The sequence below is a fragment of the Toxotes jaculatrix genome, chromosome 7 (assembly GCF_017976425.1).
Source record: "Toxotes jaculatrix isolate fToxJac2 chromosome 7, fToxJac2.pri, whole genome shotgun sequence".
Classification (NCBI taxonomy): domain Eukaryota; kingdom Metazoa; phylum Chordata; class Actinopteri; family Toxotidae; genus Toxotes; species Toxotes jaculatrix.
In genome coordinates this window covers 7710548-7737364 of record NC_054400.1, presented here as the reverse complement: position 1 = coordinate 7737364, position 26817 = coordinate 7710548, and the positions used below count along the sequence as shown (strand labels likewise).

The following is a 26817-nucleotide window of genomic DNA, read 5'->3' as shown; positions in this document are numbered from 1 at the left end:
AATCATCCAAAGCGGGAATGTTTAAGATTTCATTTAACAATATAAGACAGAGAAAAGCAAAGAAATAGTGTAACTTAATCCAGTATAGCAGAGATATTTAAAAATAACTGTAAAATTCAGTGAGATTTTGATATCACATGTCCAAACAGCTAACTGCTGTCTTGGCTGACATTTGAGTTTTTAGATTAACCTGGACATTCAGGCTCATTGGAATAATACAGTAAATAAACAGGGCTACCTAGTGGGCATGAAGGTTACGCCTGCAAGAAAAACAGTTTAGTTTTGAAGAATTGAAACAAAACAGTGACACACTGTATGAATTCACTAGATAAGACTGTGAGATTGTCAGAGTTGCTATAAAGCAGAAGCACAACCGTTGTTAATACTCTTTCAAAACGTTTAAGATTTCAGATCAAACTATTAAGCTCTGATTCAATCTGAAGAACATTAAATGGTTTGAAGACAACACATCACCAATACACGACATCACACTATTATGTCCTCAGCTGGTACTGAAACACCGCACAGATGATTACCCCTTGAAAGGTTAAAAATAATTCAGCTGTTACTTCTTTCCCTGACCAAAACCCATCACTCCCTCAGCCCCCATCAGTCATAATCCGGATAGGTCACACTTAGACTGGCCAACACCTTCCATCCTTTCTTGCTCTCAACCTGGCACCCCATCCCGGATAAGACATCGTCAGTTCGGTCCTTTGTGTTGAGAGCTGGTGACTGGTGCATGATGGGAGATGTAGGAAAAGCAGAAAGGCAGAGACAGGTGTGTCCACAAGGACGAGGCAGCGACATCACATGATTTCACAGCAGGAGTTCTGTTTCCGTGCCTGCAGGGTTAACGTGAACACACATGCACACACTCAGGCATCTGAACAGTGACTGACCAACAGCCGTACACTCCAATGCTAATGAGACGAGTCTTTAGTACTCACAGTCTTGTAGAAGGCTTTGGACTGGTTTCCCAGGTGCTCTGACTTTGCCACAAGATCATCCAGTTTCTCTCCTCTCTCCAACAGACTTTCCATAGTGTTGTGCTACAGAAAACAAAATATTTTTTTCTGATGTAGTATTCTTTATAAAGATTATGACTTGACAAAGACTACATAATGTTTCAGTCATGTGGAGTGACAATTTGGTTAATAAACCTATCAATAAAACCGAAGCACCGATAACAGACACTGATCTGAATGTTATTGGGGTTTATAGAGGTGGTTATGGGGCCCAGATCTTAGGGCTGAGAATAAACAGCTTTTTACCCCTCTCCGTTTAGTTTACTCTAGCAGTGTGTGCTTTCCGTATCATATGTGTGTGTTCTGCTGTAATGGAAAACTAAAAATAATGCCTCGAGTGTTTCAGTGCATAATGAGCATTTTGACCTCTTGATTAAAATGTTGCATCCCTGCTAAGGGAGGTATTTTACCAAAATGATCTTTGTCTCATCCAGCTCCGCCTGCACTTTGGACATTGCATCTGCTTCCCTGGGGTTCTGGGGAAAAAAAAACAAATACACTATTTAGTGAATAATGTCAACGTAAGAAATTTAGAAACTCTGGCAACTATGAAGGCTCCAAAGTCAATCTGATACTGTTCTCATCCCACAAAGATTGTGTAGTCACAGTAATCAGATATCAGGGCTCTCCTTTGATGTATTTTCTGATAAACAGGTTACACACTGACCTGGTATTTGGAAAGGTGAATATCTAGGGCTTTGTAGTTTATGGTTTCAGGATTACCAGAGGGCCAGTCTATACTGTCCACCTGCCTGGAGAACTCCTCTAATACCTGAAAAACCAGACAGCAGTCTCAATACTGAAGTTGACATCAAAGTGCAGTAATTAGGTCTCTTTATTTGCACACATTTGTACCCACCTTGTCCAGCAATGTGAAACAGACTCTCTGTGGGTATTCAGCATCTGCGATGACCACAGCACCCAGGTTGTCGTTTCTCACATACACATGGCACAGGTACTCTAAGAGACACCATGTATGTTATAACAATGATAACAATCGCATTTCCTGGTGTCACGGTACAGCAGCCTGTTGGTGCACTTTGTTAAGAAAGGCAGAAGAAAAATTGAGAGGGTTTCAAATAAAGTTTAGCATTGTTCACCATAGGAAGACTGATAAGCTCTCATTATACACCGTGGCTTGATTGATGCTGTGGATGTAAAGTGGTGTGTTTACATGCTTTGGACAAATGAGAGACAGAGGAAACATTTGCTTTGGTTGCTGGCAAATATAAAAATACATTTTCAATTTTCCCTTCTGATCTTTAAAAGGCATTGTTACTGTTATTTGTCCATCAGACAAATGTATGTATGGGTGGTAAACAAAAGCAAAGGGATTACCATGTGCGCCTATGTCAGAGCAGCTAACAGAGAGAAGAAGAGGGACTTGGCTTGTTTACTGATATTTCATTACTTCAGGTATGACAAATTAGACTAAACCAGCCCATCTTTACCTTGTTCTTTGACAGAGGCACGGGTTCCTTGTGATGTTCGTTCAACAATCAAGGCACTGGTGAAGGTCATGAACTCCTGAACACTGAACAAACCAAAACAACAAAGTCACTGCGTGGAACACACGTAGAAATAGTCAAAGACGTCTTGTTTGCTGAGATATAGAATCGGATTCACTGCAAAAGCATAAAAACAAAGTACGGTGAAATAAATGTCGCAAATAAAAACGTCGGTCAGGTGTGGTGGTAGGTATCAGTCAGACGCACCTGGAACGCTGAAAGAAGCTGAAGGAGGACAGGTCGTAGGCCGCTTTGAGGAGGTTGGCTTTGGTTGCTCCTTTGTAGAGGATGCTGAGACTGAAGAGCTTCATGCTGCCGCCTGTTCAGTTCGGGTCAGTCAATCACACACACACAGTCGTAATGATCTAATTTGGAGGATGACACACGCAGAATCACATGGGGGCATTATCCCTTATCCAGCTCAGCCACTTAGCTTCCCTGCTAACAACGCGGCTAAAGAAACTTGAGTGAAACACAGATGACAAGTGAAAGTAGCCGCCTGGTGAAGAGCTAACAAGCTAGCCATCTACTGTTAGCCATGCTCGGCTTAAGTTAATCTTTTTCTCATGGCGAAGATCGATTGGTTAACTGGCAGTGAGCAGCACAAACTTACCACCGTCTGATAATAATGTAAATGAGATTTAAACCTCATAAATATTCCTGAAATCCAGTTAAGCGCATTGCTAGCTACAGATGTTATCCGGTATTCGCCAGGCCTCAGCTAACTTACCAGACAAAACAGCAGCAAACAGTTTAAATCCACTCAAAACAACCGAATAAACTTCTTATTCCACATTAACTAAAACTCGTGAGTATGTGCTGCAGACGCCCAGCGACCAAATCACGATATAGTTTACGCTAACATAATATTTTTCAACATGCAGTTTACTAACCTATCTTTTACTTATTAACCAATCACCACGTCACGATCCACAAACGGTCCAACGGGATTTCGGTTCCGGTGGAAACAAACACGTCGCTGTTTTCATAGTTCCCAGTAGATGAGCTAAAATTAAGAAATGTAAAGTATTAAAAGCTAGCCCATGTAGAGGGAAATCTTGCATTTCTTGAAGCGGATGATGTTCACTTTCCCCCGAATGTACAACAACAACAACAACAATAATAATAATAATAATAATAATAATAATAATAATAATAAAACCAAAACATGAATCGTTGGTTGCAGGAGTTCTTAATGAAAAGCTGTGTTTTTCGCTTAAAGGCAGACTTTTGTGTTCTATATTTTCTCTTTATCTCTTCTCTTTAAGAGAAAAGCATGTTAATTCAAAAATACCTTTTTTTCTGTGATACATTCTTCATATTAAATAGTTTGGAAAAACAAGACTGAATAATTATGAATAAATGTGTAAAATAATTATATCAATACGGCGATTGTAAGAGTACTGATTATAAGTATTGAGTACCCATTGATAGTCAATTTACAACTACATTTTATTTCCTAATGCAAAAAAAGACATCTGGAAATCATTATTATTATTATTATTATTACTTATCCTAAAAGTGTGAAACAGCTTGGTGGCCTTGTGAATCCCTCAACTGTTTTGTCTACAAAAACATGCCACCCTCAATTGATGTTTTCTTTGGTAATCTTGCTCCATTTAACAATTTTCCCCGGCCACTTAACTCAGTGGTAAGTGTTTTCCATGGCAGAAGTGTGTCTGTAATTCATTTCCAAGGCAACTCGTTGAAATCGTTTTGGCATAGAAACGGCTAAGTCTTCGGTGCATCTGTTGAGGGGTCTGCTACACCGCGGGAAGAAATGGCTTTCCTTTCGTGGAATAGTTTTGGTTGTGTGAAGATATTGAAGTTACAGTGTCAGTAAGAAGTTCAGCTACGCACTGGAGGTTTTCTTTATATATATATATATTTCGTAGTTCTTGTGCCCTTAAAATTTAAGTGTTCATCTCTGGAGCGAAGGTTTCGGTGGAAATTTGAATCTGTTTTATTGTGACTGTTGGAGCTGATGGCACATTCAGATGCGGATATAAAGCGGGCCTGTTAACTGCAAGAATGAAGACACATCAACAGGTTTTTACATAGAATATCAACAGCAGTGAAGATGAATCCGTAGAGTTTTTTATACAATGTCTTAAGAATGAAAACAAATGCGAATACATTTTTTTTTTTCGTAAAATGTGTACAAGAATGAAGGCGAATCCTTAGTTTTTTCATCCGTAACATATCTGCAAAATGAAGAAAACTCCATAGGCTACTAATAAGACTTCTGCCCTGTTTTCTGAAAGATCTCACCTCACTGTTTACCACTTAGACCTTGAAAATACCGCAGATCTGTCTTTTAAATGATTTTCGGCCTTGCAGCTGAACATAATGTAGATCAAAGGTGTTGGGAATATAATAATGCTGCGGCAGTTTCACATAAAAGGATAACGATTTCTTTACACGTCATGCGCGGACGTTAAAATATCATTCACATCAGAAAACTGGCAATTTCTACATCTCCTGAGAAGAACGAGTGAACTTGCGCTGCAGAGCACTGATGGTTGGCAGGACACCTAGGATTTAATCCTCGTCGTGATAGGATGGATAAGGTAAAAACGAATATCTATCTATCTATCTATCTATCTATCTATCTATCTATCTATCTATCTATCTATGTGTACCCAATAAATAAGTGCAAAATAAATGACTAAACCTTTGTGGGTAAAGCAAGTTAAATACCCTAACTACAATTAAGTCATTACATAAGTCACTAAAAACTGTAACTAGTTATGCAAATAAGTAAGCTAACATAAGTTATTGAGTGTGTAAATAAAGGAAGACAGTGTTGATGTCCAGAGTGGGCCCATGGCTGTAGCATGGATGTCAATTCATAGTTCAAGGACACTTTGACACTATAAATCTATAAATGGAAGTAAGCACACTTTCATCAAGTAGAAACAGCACATATCTGTTTCATCATTGCTGTAAATGGTTACAGCAAACGTTCCCAGAGCTTACATGGGACAAGACCACTTCATAGTGCCAGCCTTAATGAATCAACTCATGCGCAGCAGTGAACGAGCTGTGACACAAATTTCTTGAAGTACAGTATGAGGTAATGTAAGGTAATACCATAAGCCTACAGATCTTTAAATTTCCTTTTCCTGTAATTGAGTAACATGTTGGCTTAGTCGTTTACATTGTGAGAGACAGCTGGCTGAATGGAAATCCATCAGGCGGATCTCTGTGCAAACAACCCAGTAGGTTAAATTAAGCAGATAATCAGCTATTGACAAGTACTTGGCACACATTCAACTCTTATCCATAAATGGACGCAACACAAACTGAATCAGTCATGTGTGCGTGTGTGCATGTGTGTGTGTTTTGTACCATGCTTGTGATGTTTAAAATTTCTTCTGTCAATATTTCTTTGTACAGTATTGTAATTCTGTTTTTCCCAGTTCTCACCTGTAGATAGACTCAGTCAATGATACATGTACATATACTTTGACTGGTCAAAGTGAAAGCAGCCCAGTAAAATTCAAGCTGGAGCTGGAGCTGCTTACCCAACATAGATGAAATACACATTTCTAAAACTTGAAATTTATGTGCAAAATTACCAGTGATTGCTTTCTCAACTCTACTGATTAACAGGGGAGTACATAATGACAACCACATATTGCTCAGACAGGTATTGTTCAAAACCACAGAACTTTATTTTAAATAAAGCACATATTCAAAAGTTTTTAAACCTTACAAATACTACGGAGGTGTGTGAAATGATGGAATCGAGAATCTTTATAGTTTGCAAATCAAAACAAAACATATTCTGTTTAAATATTTTACTCAGCATAAGTTTTATATAGATACATTTAAATACTTAAGTGATGAGTGATTTTGCAAGAACATTCTTTTCCCCCAGAGTTAAAGCTTTGGGGGAAAAGAAGAACTTTAAAAAGTGTATTACATATTGCATAAATGTGGGAGTCTTCAGGTCAGTGACACTGTTTGGGTTTACTTAGAAATCCTACAGTGAGGGCAATGGGGGAGAGGGTCACAGTTACCTCATAGCCAGAGGTTAGAGCTAAGAAAAGCTCTGACCTCTGGTCAGGTAAACTATTGGAGCCGATAAGCACAAGAGGCCTTCACCTGCAGCATACTATTGTTAGTTTTAGAGGTCATTCATCTCTCACTGTTGCTAATTTTAGACATGTTTCTAATTTTACAAATATATGCATAACTCTCAGGCCTCTGAAGGTCACTCATTGGGCAACTCTGGGGCATTGCATGTTGCTCCTCTAAACAAAAACGAGTTCAGATCACAAAGTTCATGTTCAGATTTGATTTGCCGTGTTGGTGGGCTGTAAAACCTCAGTCAGTGGGGTTCTAGGTCACAGGTCACACCTTGCCACATTAAGGCTATGAATAATTAACCAAACCAAATCTTGAGTCTTTTTTGCTGGGTTGTAAAGTCATCCAAGAAAGTTCATGTATCTTAACACTAATGGGTATTCAGTTATTGACACTGACAAATCACAGTGTTTGTTGTTGAGAGATTATGTTTTTCTTTTCAATGTAACTTTAATTTAACACTGGAAATCTCAATGGACTGAAAAGTCTTTTTTTCAAGTGTGTCTTGGCAAAGAAAACAGCAATTCAACTAAATGACACAACATAAGGCAGCTTGCTCAAAACACTTATCACAAGATCAGAATTGGATCAGAATATTTTGTGACAGCTTTAATTATCAACATTTTTTAAAATGTCACAATTCACAAAACTAATAGTTCAGAATGTAGTTTATTGTGATTAAGCAGGGAAATGTTAAACAGTTCATCATATCTTTTAGTCATTAATGTTTCTATGGTTCATTTGATTTTTTTTCAACAAAGAAATGAAATAACTGTAAATTCAATGTGCCACCTCTTGCTCAAACAAGCTGTAGATGAAATATATGAATATATTTTATATAAATTCATCCAAATCCTCTGCCAGTCAATGATATGCTTAATTTTGCCTCCCAGTAATAAAACTAAACTGTCTACGAAGCTTAATTCTTACTTTTTAGAAATTAGGTCACACAGGTTTTCATTTTTTTTAAACTTTGTACAGAAGCTGTACCTCTGCATAAGTCCATGTTTGCATGGGGCGTGTGTGTGTACCTCTGTGTGTGTGTGTGTGTGAACTTACATTGCCAGATGGGGTGATTGGGAAGGGGTGGGCATTTACATCTGATGCATCCAGCCCACTTCACCTGAGCATAAAAACAGCTGAGGTTCTCATTCAGCAGCACTCACACTTCACTGACTCTGCACACACACAGGGTGGACACACACTCACCACACACTCACCAAACACCTAGAAACACACACAGAGTCTCGTTTAGTTAAGCCTGTGAAGATGCCGTGTGTCAGCTCTCATCTCGACCAGATGGTGAAGATGCCTTGTAGCTACAGCTCTATGGTTGACAAAATCCTCATGGTAAGATTTGCTTTTCTGTCTCCAGTGATGAAATAATACTTTGTAAACTTAAGTAAACAGTACCTTTAGCATTACTATGGATTTGTATTTTCATGCCATGTGACAGTTTTGGTAAGAAACTCTGAGTGAAGAGTAGGAGGAGACTGTATTAGATTTTCAGATGCTACTTTCCTGTGTACTTTATTAAAAAATATGGTTAGAACTTAGAATCCTCTCCACTTTATTTCATTGTTTACCATTTGAAAATAGGGCTTTTTAATTTTTTTTCTTGTTTTTTTCCTGTAACATCTCACTTGTATTTTCTCTGATTGTTTGCTGTTAATTGCGCCTGATTTTGACTGCACCATCATTTGAAAAATAAGTGAAAGCTCTGTTTCACAACGCGGTTTGCCTACATTTTGTCCAGTGCATATAACGCAATACTAAGGAAAAACATGGTTTTGTGCAGCTCCTGACCTGCTGTTCTCTCCTCTCCTTGCAGGTAGAGGAGATCCTGTCAGAGCTCAGACTGAATAAGGAAGAGCTAAAGGAAGTCATGAAGAGAATGCAGCGTGAAATGGACAGGGGATTGCGTTTAGAGACGCATGAGGAGGCCAGTGTCAAAATGCTTCCAACTTATGTCTGCTCCACTCCTGAGGGCTCAGGTAAATACTCTTTCTTTCTTCAATCATAACATTATCACTTTTTTTTGTGAAGTCATGCAGATATGACTAAGGCAAGTAAAGTAAAGTACATGTATTCAGATTCTGTGTGTGCTTTGACAGAGGTAGGCGATTTCCTGGCTCTGGACCTGGGGGGGACAAACTTCCGTGTGATGCTGGTCATAGTGGGTGAGGATGAGGAGAGGAGCTGGAAGGTGGAGACCAAGAACCAAATGTATTCCATTCCTGAAGATGCCATGACAGGGACTGCTGAAATGGTCAGTAATTTCATTATTTACATGTGGATGCAGTTATTTTCAAGTGTCGATAATTGTTGATTTTTCGTCCTGAGTTATTTGTAGTTATCCGCTCGGAAAACTGATGACTGGTCAAAGCTATCTGAAAGTGGCAAAAAAAATTCTACAGGGTCTGGTCTTTTGTAAACGCTCTCATTTCTCTTTTTTCTCCCTCTGCAGCTATTTGACTACATAGCAGAGTGTATGTCAGACTTTTTGGACAAACATCATATCAAGCACAAGAAGCTTCCTCTGGGTTTTACCTTCTCTTTTCCAGTACGACACGAAGACATTGACAAGGTAGGAAGTTATACTGTACACTTTGCATATTTTTAAACAATACTAATAGGGGTAACAATGACTTTCAACACCTTTTCCCCCGACAACAAAGCCTTTCTTTGATTGACTTTATTTGCCAGATATATAAAAGTTCTGTATGTATTAGAGAGTTTAGACATTTGAGGTTTGTCTTTTTCTTTCCACAGGGTATTCTGCTTAACTGGACCAAAGGCTTCAAGGCTTCTGGGGCAGAAGGGAACAATGTTGTGGGTTTACTCAGAGATGCAATCAAGAGACGAGGAGTGAGTTACATTTTATCACTATTTATCATCTATGATGATGAACAACTCAAGACAGATATATAATACCTGCATATGTGTAGATGACAGTAATTGCATTGTGATGTTGATCATATCTTTCAGGACTTTGAAATGGATGTGGTTGCCATGGTGAATGACACAGTAGCCACCATGATTTCCTGCTATTACGAGGATCGCAGCTGTGAAGTTGGGATGATTGTTGGTAAGAAATTCTGTACATACACACGTTCATGTGCGGTAATAACAGGCATAGACACACTTGCATGCATTGACGTGTACTCACCACGACACTGCAGGTCTAAGGTCTGTATCCCTGCTTTTTTACCAGGTACTGGTTGTAACGCGTGTTACATGGAGGAGATGAGGACTGTAGAGTTGGTAGAAGGGGAGGAGGGTCGGATGTGCGTGAACACAGAGTGGGGGGCTTTCGGAGACAATGGGGAGCTGGAGGAGTTCAGGCTGGAGTACGACAGGGTGGTGGATGAGACCTCAATTAACCCTGGACAGCAGCTGTGAGTGAAAGTGTACATTCTGTTCACACAACACACATTTAGATTCACACATGGTTCCCCAAGGTTCCACACACGTTTCACATAACTTTGTACATCTTCCCACTTCATCCGCTGTATGCACATACACACATGACAAGTGCCAGTCGTCTGTTATTCAAGCTTAAAGTGGCACGGCTTGAAGTGTGAAATTCGGACTGTAAACGTGCCAAATGCCCCCTCCCTCACTTTCTCGCTGTTTTTCTGAATTAATCATCCTTCTGTGGCAATACTCACCTGACTCTCTGCATAGATGCTAAGCTACCAGCTGGTTTTCGTCAAGATGTTTGTAAATGGCCAGAGCCCTCATACGTCAGCGGGTGGGGGTGTCAGACTAATGAACCCTTTCTGCTGCTTGTCATAGTGCCTGTCGGCCTAATGGCTGTTTGCCTTTTGCACTGGCAGCCCCTTCACACAGACAACTGCTGAGCCCTGCCTCATTGAGCCTCTTAAGCACTGACGTTGCCATCCTCATCCGCTCTCCTTGTGTAGATAAAGAAGGTTGTTTGCTCATGTGCTGTGTGACGCACATATCCTTCCTATTTGTTCCACCATTTCCACCTCCTCTCTTTAGCTAATTTTTCCCACCCTTTCTCTTATTATTTCTCTGTTTATGAAGTGACCTGTCTTTTTTGTTCTTGCCTCCTGTAGATATGAGAAGGTGATCAGTGGGAAGTACATGGGTGAGCTGGTCAGGCTCGTTCTGATGAAGCTGGTGAATGAAAACCTGCTGTTTAACGGTGAAGCCTCAGAGCAGCTGAAGACACGTGGCAGCTTTGAGACGCGTTACGTCTCACAGGTGGAGAGGTGAGCATCACTGAAGTCTTAAATACATGTTTTTTTAAATTAATGTTGCCCATAAAAAAAAAAAATAATGTGAAGCCTGCTGTATCATATAAGCCTTAGCTGATGGCATATAATAGGCTTATATAACAGTGTTAAAGGGGAATATGGGGAAGCACTTTGGTTTGCTCACTGCTCGTTTTCATTTTTCCATTTGTCATTTTTTTTCAGTGACACTGGGGACAGAAAACAAATCTACAACATCCTGTCCTCACTGGGTGTTCTGCCGTCAGAGCTGGACTGTGACATTGTGCGTCTGGTCTGTGAGAGTGTTTCCACTCGCTCTGCTCACATGTGCGGTGCGGGGCTCGCCGGTGTGATCAACCTAATGCGGGAACGACGCAGCCAGGAAGCCCTGAAGATCACTGTGGGGGTTGACGGATCGGTCTACAAGCTGCACCCATGGTGAGCAATGGCAATGTTTTAGATTTTTGAATATCTTAGTTTTCTGTTATAAAACATAAGCAAAAGCCCACCGTAACACACAACAGTTTCTTATTCCCCATGGCTGACTGGCTAAATGAAGACAGCATGGCTTCACAAGGGGAATTTCCAGTAGTTAACAAACTAAATAAAAAAGTTGGTAATCTGAAGTATCATTGACAGTAAATAAATCAATAAGAATCAAGTAGCAGACACTGCATCAATATTCAACAATCATATGACAAGAAATCATAGGGGAAGACAGTGATACTTCAAGTCTCCAAGTTCTTTTGTTTCCTCCATGTACAGGAAACATATTTAGTTATAGGAACAGCTCATTAGTGTCATTTGAAAGTCCAAAACTCCAAAGATTGGACAATTGGATGACTAAACAGTAAGGGAGAATGTGAAAAAGGATGTGAGATAGCTGATTCTGAACACTAAACCTGTTGTTTCTCTATCTCAGGTTCCGTGACAGGTTCCACAAGATCGTCAGGGACCTCACGCCTCACTGTGAGATCACCTTCATCCAGTCGGAGGAGGGGAGCGGTCGTGGAGCAGCCCTTATCTCAGCAGTGGCCTGTAAGATGGCTGCATGCATGCTGACACAATAAAGGGAGCCGTGCACTGAGCTGTCTCCCTGCAGGACAGTGGTGAAATAAGCCTGAACTCTGATCTGAGAACACTGATGACAAGCAATCCACAGATGTGCAGCTCTGGCCTTTTTCAGACTCTGTGGGATGTGCATCAGTGGACTGGATCCTCGTGGCTGGAAGATGTACAGACGAGAAACCAGCAAATGATTTGTATTATAGACTGTTTTTAGTAGTACTGGACCAACTTGTACTAATTTTAGTGTTTCTGAACTTTAAGAATTAGTTTACTCTTCTGCCCAAAACATTAGGTGGCATGAATGCTCATTTAAAATACATGCTCCTTGTGTATCACTGCTTTTTGATAGTGTTTGGGTATGAACTGGTCCATTTCAAAAATGGCTGTTGTATTATTGATGATAGTGTATCATAATACCAGTGCAAACTGGTTGATGTGCAACATGATGACTCTTTTTATAAATGCTATTGTAAACTATGACAATATCAAATTCATTGCTTTGGTTCGTAGTTACTTCTGTTTGTGAACAATTACATATTTCTCCGGTATCCTATATTTAAAGTTTGTATTTGCTACTCTATGTTTGTTAACCGGTAGGTTGTAGTTTTTCACATGTGCATGTTGAAATGTATTTTGTATGTGAATAAGCTTAACTGTAAATAAAAATGCTTAATTAAACTAAAAAAGTGTCATTTAAATTTAAAGTTATTGCTTTTTGTTTTTTTTTTCTGGTTGCCAAATACAACAGAGATTTAATGCCACAGTTAAAACAGATTAGCAACTGGTTACTGAGTTATGTGAACCTGTATACAAATCTTGAAGCTGTGACTTATTGTCACCTCTGTGACAAAACTGAAGCCAGTGGTGTAAGAGAAAATATACATTATACCAGCTAATTCCCATTTTCATTTGTTTTGTTGTTTTCAAATGTTTTTGAGGATTAAAATGAGGGAAGCTTGAAATTAAAAATAGAAAGTCGTAAGAAAAATGCACCAGTGAGCTGCACAAAATCATTTAGTCCACACACTCTCAGTCCCATTGAGACCCCCAAGCTCACCAAATCTCAGTCGCTGCATGAAATCAGGCTTAAAGTCTGTTAGAATCTGCTGTGTTGCATCACACTGAGCTGTTACTGAAGTCTTAAAAAAGGAGCACATTAAACTTACATTAAATTTGCCCGTATGGCTTGGTTTGACCTCTGAAGAATAACTTTATTTGGTTGGTTGACTGTCAAACATCAGAGGTCACTTTCCCCTGTCTCCTCACTCCCTTTCTGCTCCTCATATCTCTATTTTCCAGCTCAGAGGAATCCTGGCTGCTTCATCTCTTATCAGGTCCCTTTAGTGACACACAGAGAGCAGCCATAGCCATGTAAGGGACTGTGCTGCCCACCATGGGCTATTATAGGAGGGTAGAAGATAAGATGGGCCATACATAAAACCCACCCCAGCATCACACCTTGGCTGGGAGTCCACATACGATCATTCAGACATGGTAAGTCAGTCAGCATTTTCAGTCTTTATATATTTTCAGTTAGTGATAATTTAAAAAAGAAAACCTATCAGATAATTTAGGAATCCTATTACTGTGTTGTATTTAGGATGTTGTCTATTAAAACAGAATTTTGCAATGGTTAAAGCAGTTGTTTTTTTTATACTTCTGACTAATTTGTATGCAGACAGTGAAGATATCAGGGTGCAAACTGAGTGAATTTGTGTTCATCTTCTCAGGCAAGTAAGAAAGCCTCCAATAAGAGACAGAGGGGAGGACAGAAGTCTTGCTCCAATGTCTTCTCCATGTTCGAGCAGTCCCAGATACAGGAGTTCAAGGAGGTATGGTGCTGTACTGTTCTGCTTTCACACAGTTCCTTTTAAAACTCATAGGAACCTATGGGTTTTGATTTTAGACTTCATGCAAGGGAAGGAGAATATTCAAATTACTAATTCATGCAATAACCAGCAATAACGATAACCAGCCTGTCTGCACTTGTGAAAACTTGTGTTTTTCTTTATTCTATAGGCTTTTGGCTGCATTGACCAAGACAGAGATGGTGTTATCAAAAAACAAGACTTGAAGGAAACCTATGCACAGCTGGGTATTAAAAAAAGAAAAAAAAAAAACTATCTTTTTTATTGATTAAGACACATACATCTAAAAATATTTTCTACTGATGTAACTTGCTTTTGCAGTGCATTTGACACTGTTTATTTGTTTAAGCTGATTGTGTGCATTTGTTTGTGTGTGTGTGTGTTTTTGTACTAGGGAAGCTCAATGTCAAAGACGAGGAGTTGGATGAGATGTTGAATGAGGGGAAGGGCCCCATCAATTTCACTGTCTTCCTGACTCTTTTTGGAGAGAAACTCAATGGTGATTAGTTTGGTGGTATTTTCACAGATATTAAAATAAATCTTTGAATTTTTGATGATAGTTTTTCATATGATGTTGGATGATATTTTGTTTTCCTCCAGGAACCGATCCCGAAGACACCATTCTTGCTGCCTTCAAACTTTTTGATCCTAATGGGACTGGCTTTGTCAATAAGGATGAGTAAGACACATTTTATCAAGCAGTTTATTAGTTATTAGTATTTAGTTTATATTTTCCTTGTTAGCTGTAACATTACTGTTTCTTATTTATCTCTCCTTTTACACTTTTTATGTTTTCTGTGTCCAGGTTTAGGCGATTACTAATGAACCAAGCTGACAAATTCACAGCAGACGAGGTTTGTGTTTTCTATTTTTATGCTGAGAGACTTTCAAAGTATTCCTTATGATAATATTTTTCACCAGGCAAATTGTCACTTCATAAAACTCTAGGTGGATCAGGCCTTCGCTCTCGCTCCCATTGACCCAACTGGTAACATTGACTACAAGTCGCTCTGCTACATCATCACACATGGAGATGAGAAGGAAGAATCTTAATGAGTTGTTTTTATGTTGGCTGGATATCATTCAAAAACCGCAATGTTTGATGGAATAATGTTGGAACATCTGATTAACTTAAACTCAACTGTTCAACATTTATAAATGCTAAAGTTCCGCTGGTATTAAAAATCGGCTCTTTTGTTTGTCTGCTATGGTAATAAAGTGTTGGCTCCTCAAAAGCTTCTTTATTGATTACAAATGCCTATTCCGTTGAGCAACACTGCACATGGAATAAAACAAAAACCTTAGAACTGTTGTGACCCTAAAAGAAAAATCTGAACATTGCACACTGAAAGGGCCACCGACTAAATGTCTGCTAAATTCCCATTCTTGTTTATTTCAAATAAAAACAATAAATAATGATAAGTTTGACACAGCTCAAGAAATATGTAACTTGAGTCAGAATCACTACCACATACTACACAAAATTTCATTAAAGGAAAATGGGCAAAAGAAGTATGGGTTCAAAGTAAAGTAAAGTAGATGTCAGTGGATCCATCACACTCACAGAAGCCTCACTGGTGTTCCACTCTTCTGGAGCAGTGTTGCCATGGATACAACAACAAACATCTCCACAAACTCCACAGCCACATTTTCCCCCTCCAACGGGAAACAGCCAGTCAACAACAAGAAGACCAGGAGGGTGCGTATAATTTTGCAAGGCAAGCTCCCCTTTTGGCACATTTACAACAGAAGAGTTGCATCCAAATGACCGTGAGTTTATTTTTGATCTCTGAAATCTGTAGTTGTGATGGCAGAGATGTCTGTTTCATTTGGAGCTAGAGGCATGATGGGTGTACGACTAAATACAAACACAACAAGGAAACAAGACGGACTGAAGAGCCAGCCCAAACCTGCTTACAAGAACCGTGACTCCTATCTGCAGCGGTGGGTGTATTACTGCACGTGTGTTCTGACATATAGCTGTACTTTGTGAAAGATTATTAACAACGTCACAGTGTTTGACACAACAGACTGTGGTGTTTAAGCTTTTTAGTACAATACGCAGTGTTTTTGAGTGGAATGGTTATATTTTCTGGCCAACACCATTTAGCTTGGTCCGATCACAAATTTTAATATAACCAACCAGCTGATGCCAATGCAGGCAGATATTACCCTGGAGATATAATCAGTCCAACTTTTCCAGCAGTATATTAAATAATGGCTACACACAAATGATGAAAACTAACACAACTAATTAGCAAAAGTTAAAATCATAGCCTACAACAAACAAAACACAGTGTGGGCTGTTCTAAATGTAGAAACCATTGTAGTCATTGAAGTAAAACCACAGATGATTAGTTACAGAGCGGCTTTATTGGGTTTTATTGCTAAGAGATAAAAGCAGCTTAATTTAAACACTGCCTGAGTAAATCAACGGCAACCTGTTAGTCATCTGAAATGTGCATAGGAAGACACAGATGTGAGGCACTAATCTCACTCATAAATATTTCACCGAGCCATTTGTTTCTCCTGGCTGGGTTAATAAAAGGAAGAGGCAGGAAGTCACGCTTTAAAGAAAGCTGTGACACACTGGCTGTTGTCCACCACTCATTGCTGTAAATAAATTAGACTCAGCTGTGTTTCTTGGCAATCACATGTAAACTTCTTTTCATTGTTGATGATATTTACAGACATCAGGAACTCAAACTGAGCAACAAAAATAAAAGTAATGTATTGCAGGTAAGTACTGTCATCAATGTATGGTTTAAACGCTGTCACACAGTGTGGTAAAGGATTAAAGGATGTTTGTCTTTGCATAGGTCGCACAGGATAATACAGAGCTGAGTAACCATGAGAATGACGGTGAGACTGCTGACAATTCATAACAAAAGAAATATCAGGACTGCATCAACATTCACACAGTTACAGTGAGTGAACTTAAAACTAATTCTTCTTTAATTTGTTTTAAGGGGCCAAAGAGGAGGAGAGCCCACTGAAAGGCAATGAGGGTCATTCCTCAGGAAAATGCAGGGGAAAGAAATCCAAAAAGTCTCGGCTGTGTGTTCTCCTTTAAGGCCGTCACATCTCACGTGGACATTTAATGAACTGGGCTTTCACACACAACATTGTCATGTAATATTTATGTGCCAAACCATTGTGTCTCTTGTGTTCTGTGAAAAATGGTGAAGGGTCAAACGTTACTGAAGTGTTTCTTTTTTGAAGAACTTAAAATTAAGCTATATGTCTAACAGTGTCTAATTCAAAGTGAAAGACGACTGTTTCGAACAGGTTGTCTATTAACTGAAAACTGTGTTACATAGGTGCTTATCAGTGTTATTTATTTTGCAGCATATCACTGCAAGATATAAATACATAAAGTATAATATTTAAATGCTTACACCATAATTATCTCAGTATTTTTGTTTCTGTTATATATACATATATATATATATGTACGGAAAGTATTCAGACCCCCTTAAATTTTTCACTCTTTGTTATATTGCAGCCATTTGCTAAAATCATTTAAGTTCCATTTTTTTCCCTCATTAATGTACACACAGCACCCCATATTGACAGAGAAACACGAAATTGTTTACATTTTTGCAGATTTATTAAAAAAGAAAAACTTAAATATCACACGGCCATAAGTATTCAGACCCTTTGCTGTGACCCTCATATATTTAACACAGGTGCTGTCTATTTCTTCTGATCATCCTTGAGATGGTTCTACACCTTCATTGGAGTCCAGCTGTGTTTGATTCTACTGATTGGACTTGATTAGGAAGGCCACACACCTGTCTATATAAGACCTTACAGCTCACAGTGCATGTTAGAGCAAATGAGAATCATGGGGTCAAAGGAACTGCCTGAAGAGCTCAGAGACCGAATTGTGGCAAGGCACAGATCTGGCCAAGGTTACAAAAAAAATTCTGCTGCGCTTAAGGTTCCTTAGAGCTCAGTGGCCTCCCTAATCCTTAAATGGAAGACGTTTGGGATGACCAGAACCCTTCCTAGAGCTGGCCGTCCTGCCAAACTGAGCAATCGGGGGAAAAGAGCTTTGGTGAGAGAGGAAAAGAAGAACACAAAGATCACTGTGGCTGAGCTCCAGAGATGCAGTTGGGAGATGGGAGAAGGTTAGCGTTAGGGTTAGAGGGGATATTTCACTTTCCAACAAGACAATGACCCTAAGCACACAGCTAAAATAACGAAGGAGTGGCTTCAAGACAACTCTGACTGTTCTTGAATGGCCCAGCCAGAACCCTGACTTAAAACCAATTGAGCATCTCTGGAGACACCTGAAAATGGCTGTCCACCAATGTTCACCATCCAACCTGACAGATGTGTGTATATTGAGGGGAAAAAATGAACTTCAATGATTTTAGTAAATGGCTGCAATATAACGAAGAGTGAAAATTTTAAGGGGGTCTGAACACTTTCTGTACCCACTGTATACACTGATTTATCATGTCATGTTATAACAAAATACAACTACAAAGACCTCCAGGTTTTTTTACTCTCACTCAGTCACTCCATGGGTATTCAAAACTAAAGTTTATTTAAAAAAGAGAAACAGAATGAGTCAGCTGACTGGGAGAGTAGAGACATTAATCGATCAACTTTGTTTAACCAGTGGCTTGCCTACAATCACACATATTCAGAGCATCTTTCTCAGCATTAATATTCAGTCACAACAGTAGATAAAAACAAACAGCTTTGTTTTTAACAATAAAAACAAAGAGCTTTCCCTTTTCACGGTCAGTCTTTTCCTCATAAAGGTCAATATTGCACTTGGGTTTTCTGTAAATCACTAAGACTCTCCGCCTTTTAGCTGTACCAAAGTTTTCACAGTGTTCATTTGAGTTCTCTTGGCAGTACTGTATTCAATGTCGTGTCCAGCTAATAAGAACATGCGAGAGGCCTGTTTCTAGTAGAAATCCTCCAAGAACTGGGCAGGTGTTCATCCATCGTACTGGTTGGGGGTCTCAGTCACTGTTGCTGCTGCTGTCGTCTCCCACCACCATGCTGCTATACTTCTTCTGCTCCTGCTCTTTAAACGTCTCCTTCACCTTTGCTCTCTTCAAGCCTCCATCCCTGCAGAGGCAGCAGGTGGAGACAGGACAAAGTGAGAGTGGTACTTCAACTACATGCAACAGTGCTACTGAATGTATGTTCAATGTCAATACGTTTTTGTGATTTTCATGTCATGTGACATTCAGACAAAGGCCTCTATGTTCCTCTGTGGTTTAAAAATACCACCCTTCTGTTGGAAACTAAAAATCTAAGTTAATAAAAAACTTTTCTCCCACCAACTGTGGTATAATGGCACAATTTATATGGACCGAGCCATAAGAATTCATCAGACAAAGAAAATGACATCTTTGACAAATCTTTAAACAATTTAAAATCAAGTCTTACCACTGTAGATCCACCAGCCCTCCCTGGTGAGCAATGGCCGACTTCACTCTGTTAGCAAACTGGACAGCATCTTCCCCCTCCTGCCATTTTTCAGTGAACAACAAACTCAGTCAGACACGTGTCTCTGTGTGTACATATGTGGAGGGATGGGGGTGGCCCCTGTGGGTTGTACACGTGGGTTTATGCATGCATGTGCTCACGTGCCTCAGGACATGCCATACACACCTGTTGATGCATGGCTGGCAGGTACCAGACATTACAGACAAGGGCCCAGCTGGTCATCATCCTCAGCAGGTAATTAACCATGCTGTACTTGGAACTGTTCCAGAAAGCATCTCCAAACTTTGGGTCATACTAAGAAAAATTTAAATATACACAGAAGTGCAGTGAGGAACAGTATTCTTAAATAAACGAGTCAGACAGCTAGAAAAAATATGAATGAGAAGTAGGGATTGACTGACAGATAGGACTGAAGTACCTTAATGGCTACTGGATATATCGTTGCTCCAATTTCAAAACTTCCCTTTTTAAACATCATGACAGATGTATTGTTGACACAGGTTCCTGTAGAAACCAGACATCAGGATATTAAAGGAGACAGAGTCGTGTGAGCTCTGTCCAAACCCACATAAAATAGCTGCTCATTTGTCACCGCACAGTGGCCAGACTGCCATCAGGCACTGAGCTAAAATAACACTCACAGAGTCTTATCTTTGAAGATACAAAGACAAACATCAGACTGGTGTGGATAAAGTAACTCTGCCTCTCTACATGCTCACACTTACCCTCTGGAAATATCAATATGGGAAGCTTTGTCTTGTCGTTCACATGATCCTTCAACCTGGAAGCAACACAAAGAAGTAATGGAAACCATTTCCTGACTGTATAAATATCTACATATTGCACCTTTGAAGAGTTTTTTCACATTTGGGACAATGCATCAAACATCTGGAACGAGTGTCTGGGTGAAGATGTGATATTATGAGATGCTGGAATCCAAACTGTATGAGTCACTGTTCAGTAGCGACTTTCCAAAACATATCTGTTCTTGTTTGGATAACAAGTAATACAGAAACTAGAGAAGATTTTACTGCCAGGAAAATGCCAACCTCTCTTAATGCCAGAGCAGCCAGAGAGAGAAAATACAGGCGAGAGAAACATGCAACAACAAGCCTGAATAGATGTGCAGCAGTTGAGAAGTGCGAAACTGACCTTTTGGTCACTAGGTGGCGATCTTTCATCTCTGCTCTCTCAAACCAGACATGAGGACAGGATCTCACCATGGCTCTCTGAACAACTCCCATCAAGCCTCCATGGACCTGACCCACCTGATAAGCACATTTGGACAATTATGACAGCATGTCATGATTCAGCATGAAGAATTACCTATCAGTGTAGAGATGTAATAAAAAAAAAAGTGTCTTCCGTACCATAGCATAACCACCATCGTTGCAGAGAATCACAATATCAATAGGAGAGGTGTGATTGGCAACACAAATTCCTCCTTTTTTCGGTTTATTTTCCCTGTGGTGGTGAGGTAAAGACACAAAGTCAGAATCACAAGATAAAGTTATTTCTCATTTTTATTTAAAAAAAGTACTTAGGGAGAAGGTGTACCCACCTGTTGTGATAGCAGATAGCAGCAGAGAGTCCTCGAGCACAGATTCTGTAGCACATGACATGGACCCATTCACTGAGCCAAGACTTAATCCTAAAAATAAACATAAGCAAATAAGAACAATTGAGGGGGGAATGTTAAAATGTCTAAAAATAAGGTACACAAAATTATTATTTTTCAGACTAGTTATATTTTGTCGTCACCTTGAATTTGGAAGTAATCCAACTGCTGATGTTCCTATTACTAACCAGCTCAGGCCAATGCAGGCTAGTGTTATTCTGGAAAGAGTCACACATTGAGTTTTCAGTTTTCAAACAGAAAAAACAACAAAAAAACTTGTACAAATAATAAAATACTGAATAGTCAGAAAAAAATGAAAAAGGTCAGAGGCCTGTGGAATCTGACAGCCACAGTCTTTCATGCAGCAGTTCCTGTAAGTGACAGTCAAACTTGTCTGTGAAAAAAAAACTTGTCAGGCTGTGTATAAAAAATACTGCTTGCATTCAGCTCTGGTACCTGAGCGGGGCGAGGATGCAGTATCTCACAAAGATGCCGAGGGCGTAAACCAGCGTCAACTTCAAACTGATGTACTGGAAATCGTTGTTGGTGCGAGTGAGTAAGTTCCACGACACCAGCTCTTCTGAAGAGAAGCGCTGGGTCACCTAAATTTAAAAGATTTAAAAGATGGACACTTAAAAGTTTGAAGTGCAAAATCACTTAATAAAATCACTGATTACCATTAACATAACAAACTGTGCTCTTGCTAATTAAAGTAAAGGCATACCTCATCCTCTACAATGCTCTCAATTCCTCTCCGGGTGAAATAAAAACAGTCACTCAGTGTAAAATCACCACCCACTGGTGGCTTGGGACGACTGCGTCTAAGTTCCTCTAACTCTTTCTCCATAGAGCCATCTTCCCTCTGGATGAGACCTAACACACACACACGCATACACACACACAAACACACAAACTCAGTCTTCTGATAAGAATCATTATCTCTGAAGCAATCTAGAAAATAAGTAAGCCTTGCCATATCGTGTTAGAAGACTAAATGGTTTCAGAAGAAAAAAATCAAAGTTCATTCAGGACAGAACCTCCACATCAACTAAGAATGCAAATGTCGTATGTAAGTGTCATATTGCAGAACGAGGAGGCTCATCCGAAAAACCCGATGAGATATTTGTGCTGCCGCAACTTTCCAAGAAACATAAAATGTATGAACAATTCATCTAACTAACCTAAAACATGGCTTTTTGCCTTTTGACCTTAAATACATAATAATAACACAAGAGCAGAGATGTTCAGAGAGCTGTCTTAAGGAATGGAGGCTGTGACGCCTGGGATCTATCCTCCTCACAGGTCTCAGAACAGTAAAGAGTTGGCCTCAGCTTAGACTCCACATTGTCTGATCACTCAGGGGGCAAAGTTCAAAAACTGGAGTAACAACCTCTGCATTCAATATTCGATCAAAATTTTCCTAACAATGTCTGCCTCATATCTGTTATGAAGCACTTTCACTTATTGTATTCATCCTCCCTGTATAAATATGTAACACTGACATACTCTGAAATTTGCAGAGGCCACATTTTGCTGACATGACTAATATCTTTATGTGCAACAGCAGGAGATACCACCCTGTTCAGCTTAGTGACTGATAAAAAAAACTTGTGTAATTGCGTCTTGTGAGATAGGCACAGTGAGAATTTGCAGTGCAACTTCACCTCATTGCCTGTCATAAAAAGTTAACTGAGTCATGGAGGCAGACACAGACTGCTCTTGGCGAAAAAAAGAAATACCATGGTTCTCCTCTGTTAGCATTTCTCTGTGTTCTTCAGTCTACATGCAAATGAATTACTCTTAAAACTAGCTAAGATCATTGCAACAAGCCTGCCCAGACTTGTAATAAAGTATGTTATGAAATCCAGTATTGCAGTTCAACGCGTAACTGTCACTAAGTCCCCATCTTTCACAATAAAGGATATGACAAAAACGTCTCTTTAGAGAAAGCCCTTATTCATTTAGTCTAGAATTAAAAGTCTGTCTATCTACTACTTTGAACATCCTTTCAAGCACATAGTTTTCTTCTCACCATTGGATGCAGAGGCTGACAGTGTTTGTTCATCTGCATTTGCCTTCTGTATGTTCAGAGTGGCCCACTGCAGAGGAGGACAGGCAGGAGAGATTCATGGAAATTTCTTATATCAAACAGATGAAAATCACACGAGTATTTTCATTTATTAAAGTGCACACATTTGTGAGAGGAATCTTAAAGACAGTACCTCTAAGGTTTTGACCAGAATGGTCATGTAGGTCTCGGAGATGCCCAGTGAGAAGCCGAACATGGCTGGGATCATGATGAGGCTGATAATGAGGTACAGCCAAATCTTCAGTGCCCAGAGGGCCCCTACCCAGAAATCCTCCATCTCCGCCTTTTCCCCTGAGGTATATGAGTGAAGCCCTGTGGCTTTGATGTAGTGAAGTCCTGTATGTAAGAAAAAAGGTGTCAGATATTTTTACTACTGTCACCAAAGTTAACACAATCAAGAAAGATCCTCTGTAACACTATCTCTCAGCTTAAGAGGGTCAAAAGCAACCACAATGACAAGGGGAGCAAGACAATGTAAACAAAACTTCGCTCTTGATTTAATCAGGAGTAAATTCTCAGCAGGTCACAGCATACTTACACACACACACACACACTGACACAGAGCACAGAAACACTGGCGATCAGTATCACATATATTCATGCCAATATAAACAAAACCATTAATAATCAAACTACGACAGCTTACTTCTATAGTTAGACTATGAGACTGTATCCAAATCTGCAGTATCTATTCTAGTTTTCTACTGTTAGCAGTTTTCGCTGTTTTCAAGTTACAGCAGCTCACCTTACCTGTCAAACTTTAGTCCATGTCCTCACTTCCTGAGGAATAACTTAAAAGGACTGAGCACAGAGAGCAAACACGCCCATTTACTACTGGAACAAAGTTCACAGAGGTGCGTCCAACAGCGCCACCTCTGGACAGCGAGGGAAACGCAGACACGTGGACCTGGGATCGATTCCAGCGAGACTTAATAGTCCCGTTTGGTGGCGAAATACTTTTATTTTTGCAACACATACTGGACAGTGAAACCTATATATTTGCATAATGGCATGATGAGCTTGTTCACCTTATACAATACTGTAAATACCATAAATAGTGAACTTGGGAAGGCTTTCTTTCTGCAGATCTCCCCAGGAGCACATACCTAAATGTGTATTGGATGAATTATAAAGCACATTGATCCTTGAAAGTCTCATCTCATTGGATGAATTGTAACTTAGTCACTTAGTTTTTCATGAAAGCAATATCTTTTGAGTAAACCACCCTATCCACTGATGAAGACCACAGGTTATGGTTCCTGAAAAGTGGACCTTATGATAAGACCTTTTTTTGTTTGTTTGTTTTTTCTAATTTCTGTGCTGAAATTTTCAAAACAAAACTGATCTCAATTTTTAGTCTTTATTGCCATTTGGGAGCACTGACCCAGGTGCTAAAATGTTGACCTGAAATTTGTACATTTCTTGAAACAGTAATACAGCTGTAATAAAATGCCCCAAACCTCTCAGACATGTTACTCGCCACAACACAAGGAAGCCTTTATGAGGAATGCAGCCACAATCTCTCTGTGTTAAATCCTCTCTCTCCCACCTAAGACTAACAAAAGGTCCTGATTATTTTCCAGGTTGAGACATTTCACAGTCTGTTGCACATTACTGTAACGGGGTACTTCAGGGGGTCCGTTTGGGTAATGTCTCTGGGAATGATAAATGGGCGAGTTATTCTGGGATTGAACCTAATCCAGAGAGATTTCTGGACCATAATCTGGCTCCTTGGCAAAGATGCATTTTCAAAAGAAAACGGGCTTCCTGCAAGATACAGGAATATATGCCACATGACGATGCAATTCATGTCTAAAAGATATCCTCTCGTTCAAAAATATGTAATCACTTGGATTTAGTGGGATAGTTGTGAGCAATAAAGTACTACATCTTCATCTAATATTAAAAAAATGCCAGGCCTTGCCATTTTTACATGAGACAGACATTCCAGATGTGTAGTAAAACACTTGCCAGCAACACACTATTTGTCCTTTAATGTCAGGGTGTGTTAGTTCCAGTAAGGCAGGCCTTGTTAGCTCACAAATAACAGTTTTTTATCCTAAAGCCTCTACACAAAGAGCTTACTGCTTACAGTTTTAATGGGTCCTTTTCAGTGGGAACACCCCAGTATGGCCCATTAGTGTTGTTATTGTTGCTTTCTCTTGTAGGGGAGGGAGAGGTTAGGGTTGACTGAGATCAACTCAAAGCTCGAGTGTCATAATCTGTGTGGAACTTTGAGCTATCAGTGGTCTGCTGATTTATTTTTAGTGGGGTCCTAAATTTTCCAAAATGATCTTCGCTCTACTCCTAAACATATTACTGAGACACTGAGAAAACATTTCCCAGTTTAAAAGCCACTGCCTCATTATTCAGCGGTCTTATGTGCAGCCAAAGCTGCTGGACTTCCAAATGTTTTATTTTAAAAGTATAACAAATTCAAATCTGCCATGACCCACATTTGGGTCTTTGCTGATCTTTGGAAAACACTGCAAAACATAAGTCTGTGGTAGGTCCACAACCGCATAAGTCTATATATACAGACTTCTTTTGAACTCGTGCAAGGAAAATAAAGATAGATAGATAAATAGATACCACAGTTAAATGGGCTCACTGCATTGTCTGCCTCTCTGTCTCTTATGGCCTGAAACAACGCAGGAGGGAATGTGTCATGTCTCAGTAGCCATTTAGTCACATACAAATCTGCTTCAGGGATAAACATTAGACAACTGAACTCCAGCAATATTCAGTAAGAGGGGTTACAGCCTTCAGAGGATATGCCCCAGGAAAGCCTTTTACCATGAGCTACAGTATGTCATGGTTCATAGCGACTTTAAATGTTCTCTGGAAATAATAAATAATGTCCTACAGAGGGCTATCCCACAGTGCATCACAAACATCAGACAATCTCTTGTGGATTGTCTGATATATTAGAAGTATAGCCAATATATATATATTTTTTATAAGCGTGAAGGTATTCTTGAATTCCCAAATCCGGCAGGATGCAGTCTAATTCCTGTTTGATATGCACTAATATCAACTCTGTCAGCGAAAAAACAGAGCATATCTGTATAGAAATCAGCATTAAAAAGCTGCAGCAGCAACGTGGAATGCAAAAACATGTTTGATCATTCTATATTGCTGCTGCAAAGATATTTGGACAAATATATTTGTCCTTTTACCTTAAATAAAACTAAAGAACACGTGTTTGCGCAGGATTGACTTTTAGACCTGCTTTTCTTCATGCAATTAGGAGATTTACATAGATGTCAAAAATGCACGCAAAATTACTAATGCACATAATTTAGAGTAGGATTTTGTTCATTTTGCAAGTCTATGTCCTCTCATATATATCTACATTAGACCATGGAACACCAGGATGTAAGAGTAGGTCTGGTATCAGTTTATCACACAATTACCAAACTGTACATGTACAGAACAAACAGTAGTGCGAGTCATTCTTATGCATTTTCACAGTGTGGGCATAGTGTTTCCATTTTTAAGTGTTGATTTTTGAGTGACAGGTAATAACACTTATCATGAAGCTGTTACAGCCACAAGGACTGGGGACGTTTATGTTTGGACGTTTGGACGTTTTATATGGCAGTAAAGCAAGCCTGTTAGAAAACTGTCTTTGCGCCCATAAAGTTTAATCCTAAACCTAAGCGGTTAACGTGGTTTTTTCAGGCTTTTTTTTTTCTGGCAATGAATTATCTCGCATTGATGGTAGAGCAAGAAATGACAAGTTTCGACGCTGAACAGAGGCTGGTTATTCAAATCAATGAAGCTCCTTCCTTTGCAGCACCGATTCTGCTCTGCTCCCCCTCGCT

The 26817-nt window shown here is 39.5% G+C and overlaps 4 protein-coding genes across 6 annotated transcripts; 2 read left to right on the top strand and 2 right to left on the bottom strand.

Annotated features, from left to right (window-relative positions):
* Positions 1-176: 176 nt before the first annotated feature.
* ykt6 (YKT6 v-SNARE homolog (S. cerevisiae)) lies at positions 177-3522 on the bottom strand. 2 transcript variants are annotated; one of them, XM_041042305.1, is made up of 8 exons: positions 3430-3522; positions 2744-2901; positions 2480-2562; positions 1888-1988; positions 1696-1800; positions 1439-1504; positions 951-1052; positions 177-845 (listed from the first exon to the last, which is right to left on the bottom strand). In XM_041042305.1, the coding sequence occupies exons 2-8, from the start codon at positions 2845-2847 to the stop codon at positions 810-812; spliced, it is 597 nt and encodes a 198-aa protein (XP_040898239.1). In that variant the 5' UTR covers positions 2848-2901; positions 3430-3522; the 3' UTR covers positions 177-809. The 2 variants fall into 2 exon arrangements, with proteins under 2 accessions (XP_040898239.1, XP_040898238.1); XM_041042304.1 differs by lacking the exon at positions 3430-3522 and adding an exon at positions 3267-3423.
* Positions 3523-7882: 4360 nt separating this feature from the next.
* Positions 7883-12479, top strand: gck (glucokinase (hexokinase 4)). The gene is made up of 10 exons (XM_041042307.1): positions 7883-7978; positions 8460-8622; positions 8743-8897; positions 9096-9215; positions 9401-9496; positions 9617-9716; positions 9843-10026; positions 10714-10869; positions 11077-11310; positions 11795-12479. Exons 1-10 carry the CDS (start codon positions 7898-7900, stop codon positions 11940-11942), a joined length of 1437 nt encoding a protein of 478 aa, XP_040898241.1. The 5' UTR covers positions 7883-7897; the 3' UTR covers positions 11943-12479.
* A 1173-nt stretch (positions 12480-13652) lies between these two features.
* Positions 13653-14861, top strand: myl7 (myosin, light chain 7, regulatory). Its single transcript, XM_041042257.1, has 6 exons — positions 13653-13772; positions 13960-14035; positions 14203-14307; positions 14409-14487; positions 14614-14662; positions 14757-14861. The coding sequence occupies exons 1-6, from the start codon at positions 13737-13739 to the stop codon at positions 14859-14861; spliced, it is 450 nt and encodes a 149-aa protein (XP_040898191.1). The 5' UTR covers positions 13653-13736.
* Positions 14862-17622: 2761 nt separating this feature from the next.
* Positions 17623-23782, bottom strand: agpat9l (1-acylglycerol-3-phosphate O-acyltransferase 9, like). 2 transcript variants are annotated; one of them, XM_041043083.1, is made up of 14 exons: positions 23741-23782; positions 23124-23326; positions 22934-23000; positions 21626-21774; positions 21358-21503; positions 21045-21119; positions 20845-20934; positions 20654-20747; positions 20436-20551; positions 20009-20064; positions 19702-19787; positions 19449-19577; positions 19224-19303; positions 17623-18899 (listed from the first exon to the last, which is right to left on the bottom strand). In XM_041043083.1, exons 2-14 carry the CDS (start codon positions 23265-23267, stop codon positions 18791-18793), a joined length of 1341 nt encoding a protein of 446 aa, XP_040899017.1. In that variant the 5' UTR covers positions 23268-23326; positions 23741-23782; the 3' UTR covers positions 17623-18790. The 2 variants fall into 2 exon arrangements, with proteins under 2 accessions (XP_040899017.1, XP_040899018.1); XM_041043084.1 differs by having other exon boundaries at positions 23124-23308; positions 23741-23781.
* Between the last annotated feature and the right edge of the window lie 3035 nt (positions 23783-26817).

Excerpts from the sequence above, each read along its gene's own strand:
- ykt6 (XM_041042305.1), bottom strand. The coding sequence starts at position 2,847 with ATGAAGCTCTTCAGTCTCAGCATCCTCTACAAAGGAGCAACCAAAGCC. Across the intron at positions 1,801-1,887 it reads GTTTCACATTGCTGGACAAG|GTATTAGAGGAGTTCTCCAG; the intron begins GTGGGTACAAAT and ends CTGGTTTTTCAG. Across the intron at positions 1,505-1,695 it reads TTCACCTTTCCAAATACCAG|AACCCCAGGGAAGCAGATGC; the intron begins GTCAGTGTGTAA and ends TTTTTTCCCCAG.
- gck (XM_041042307.1), top strand. The coding sequence starts at position 7,898 with ATGCCGTGTGTCAGCTCTCATCTCGACCAGATGGTGAAGATGCCTTGT. Across the intron at positions 7,979-8,459 it reads TGGTTGACAAAATCCTCATG|GTAGAGGAGATCCTGTCAGA; the intron begins GTAAGATTTGCT and ends CTCTCCTTGCAG. Across the intron at positions 9,717-9,842 it reads TGAAGTTGGGATGATTGTTG|GTACTGGTTGTAACGCGTGT; the intron begins GTAAGAAATTCT and ends CTTTTTTACCAG.
- myl7 (XM_041042257.1), top strand. The coding sequence starts at position 13,737 with ATGTTCGAGCAGTCCCAGATACAGGAGTTCAAGGAG. Across the intron at positions 14,036-14,202 it reads GGAAACCTATGCACAGCTGG|GGAAGCTCAATGTCAAAGAC; the intron begins GTATTAAAAAAA and ends TTTTTGTACTAG. Across the intron at positions 14,488-14,613 it reads GGCTTTGTCAATAAGGATGA|GTTTAGGCGATTACTAATGA; the intron begins GTAAGACACATT and ends TTCTGTGTCCAG.
- agpat9l (XM_041043083.1), bottom strand. The coding sequence starts at position 23,267 with ATGGAGGATTTCTGGGTAGGGGCCCTCTGGGCACTGAAGATTTGGCTG. Across the intron at positions 20,748-20,844 it reads GCTATCTGCTATCACAACAG|GGAAAATAAACCGAAAAAAG; the intron begins GTGGGTACACCT and ends TCACCACCACAG. Across the intron at positions 20,552-20,653 it reads ACGATGGTGGTTATGCTATG|GTGGGTCAGGTCCATGGAGG; the intron begins GTACGGAAGACA and ends TGTGCTTATCAG.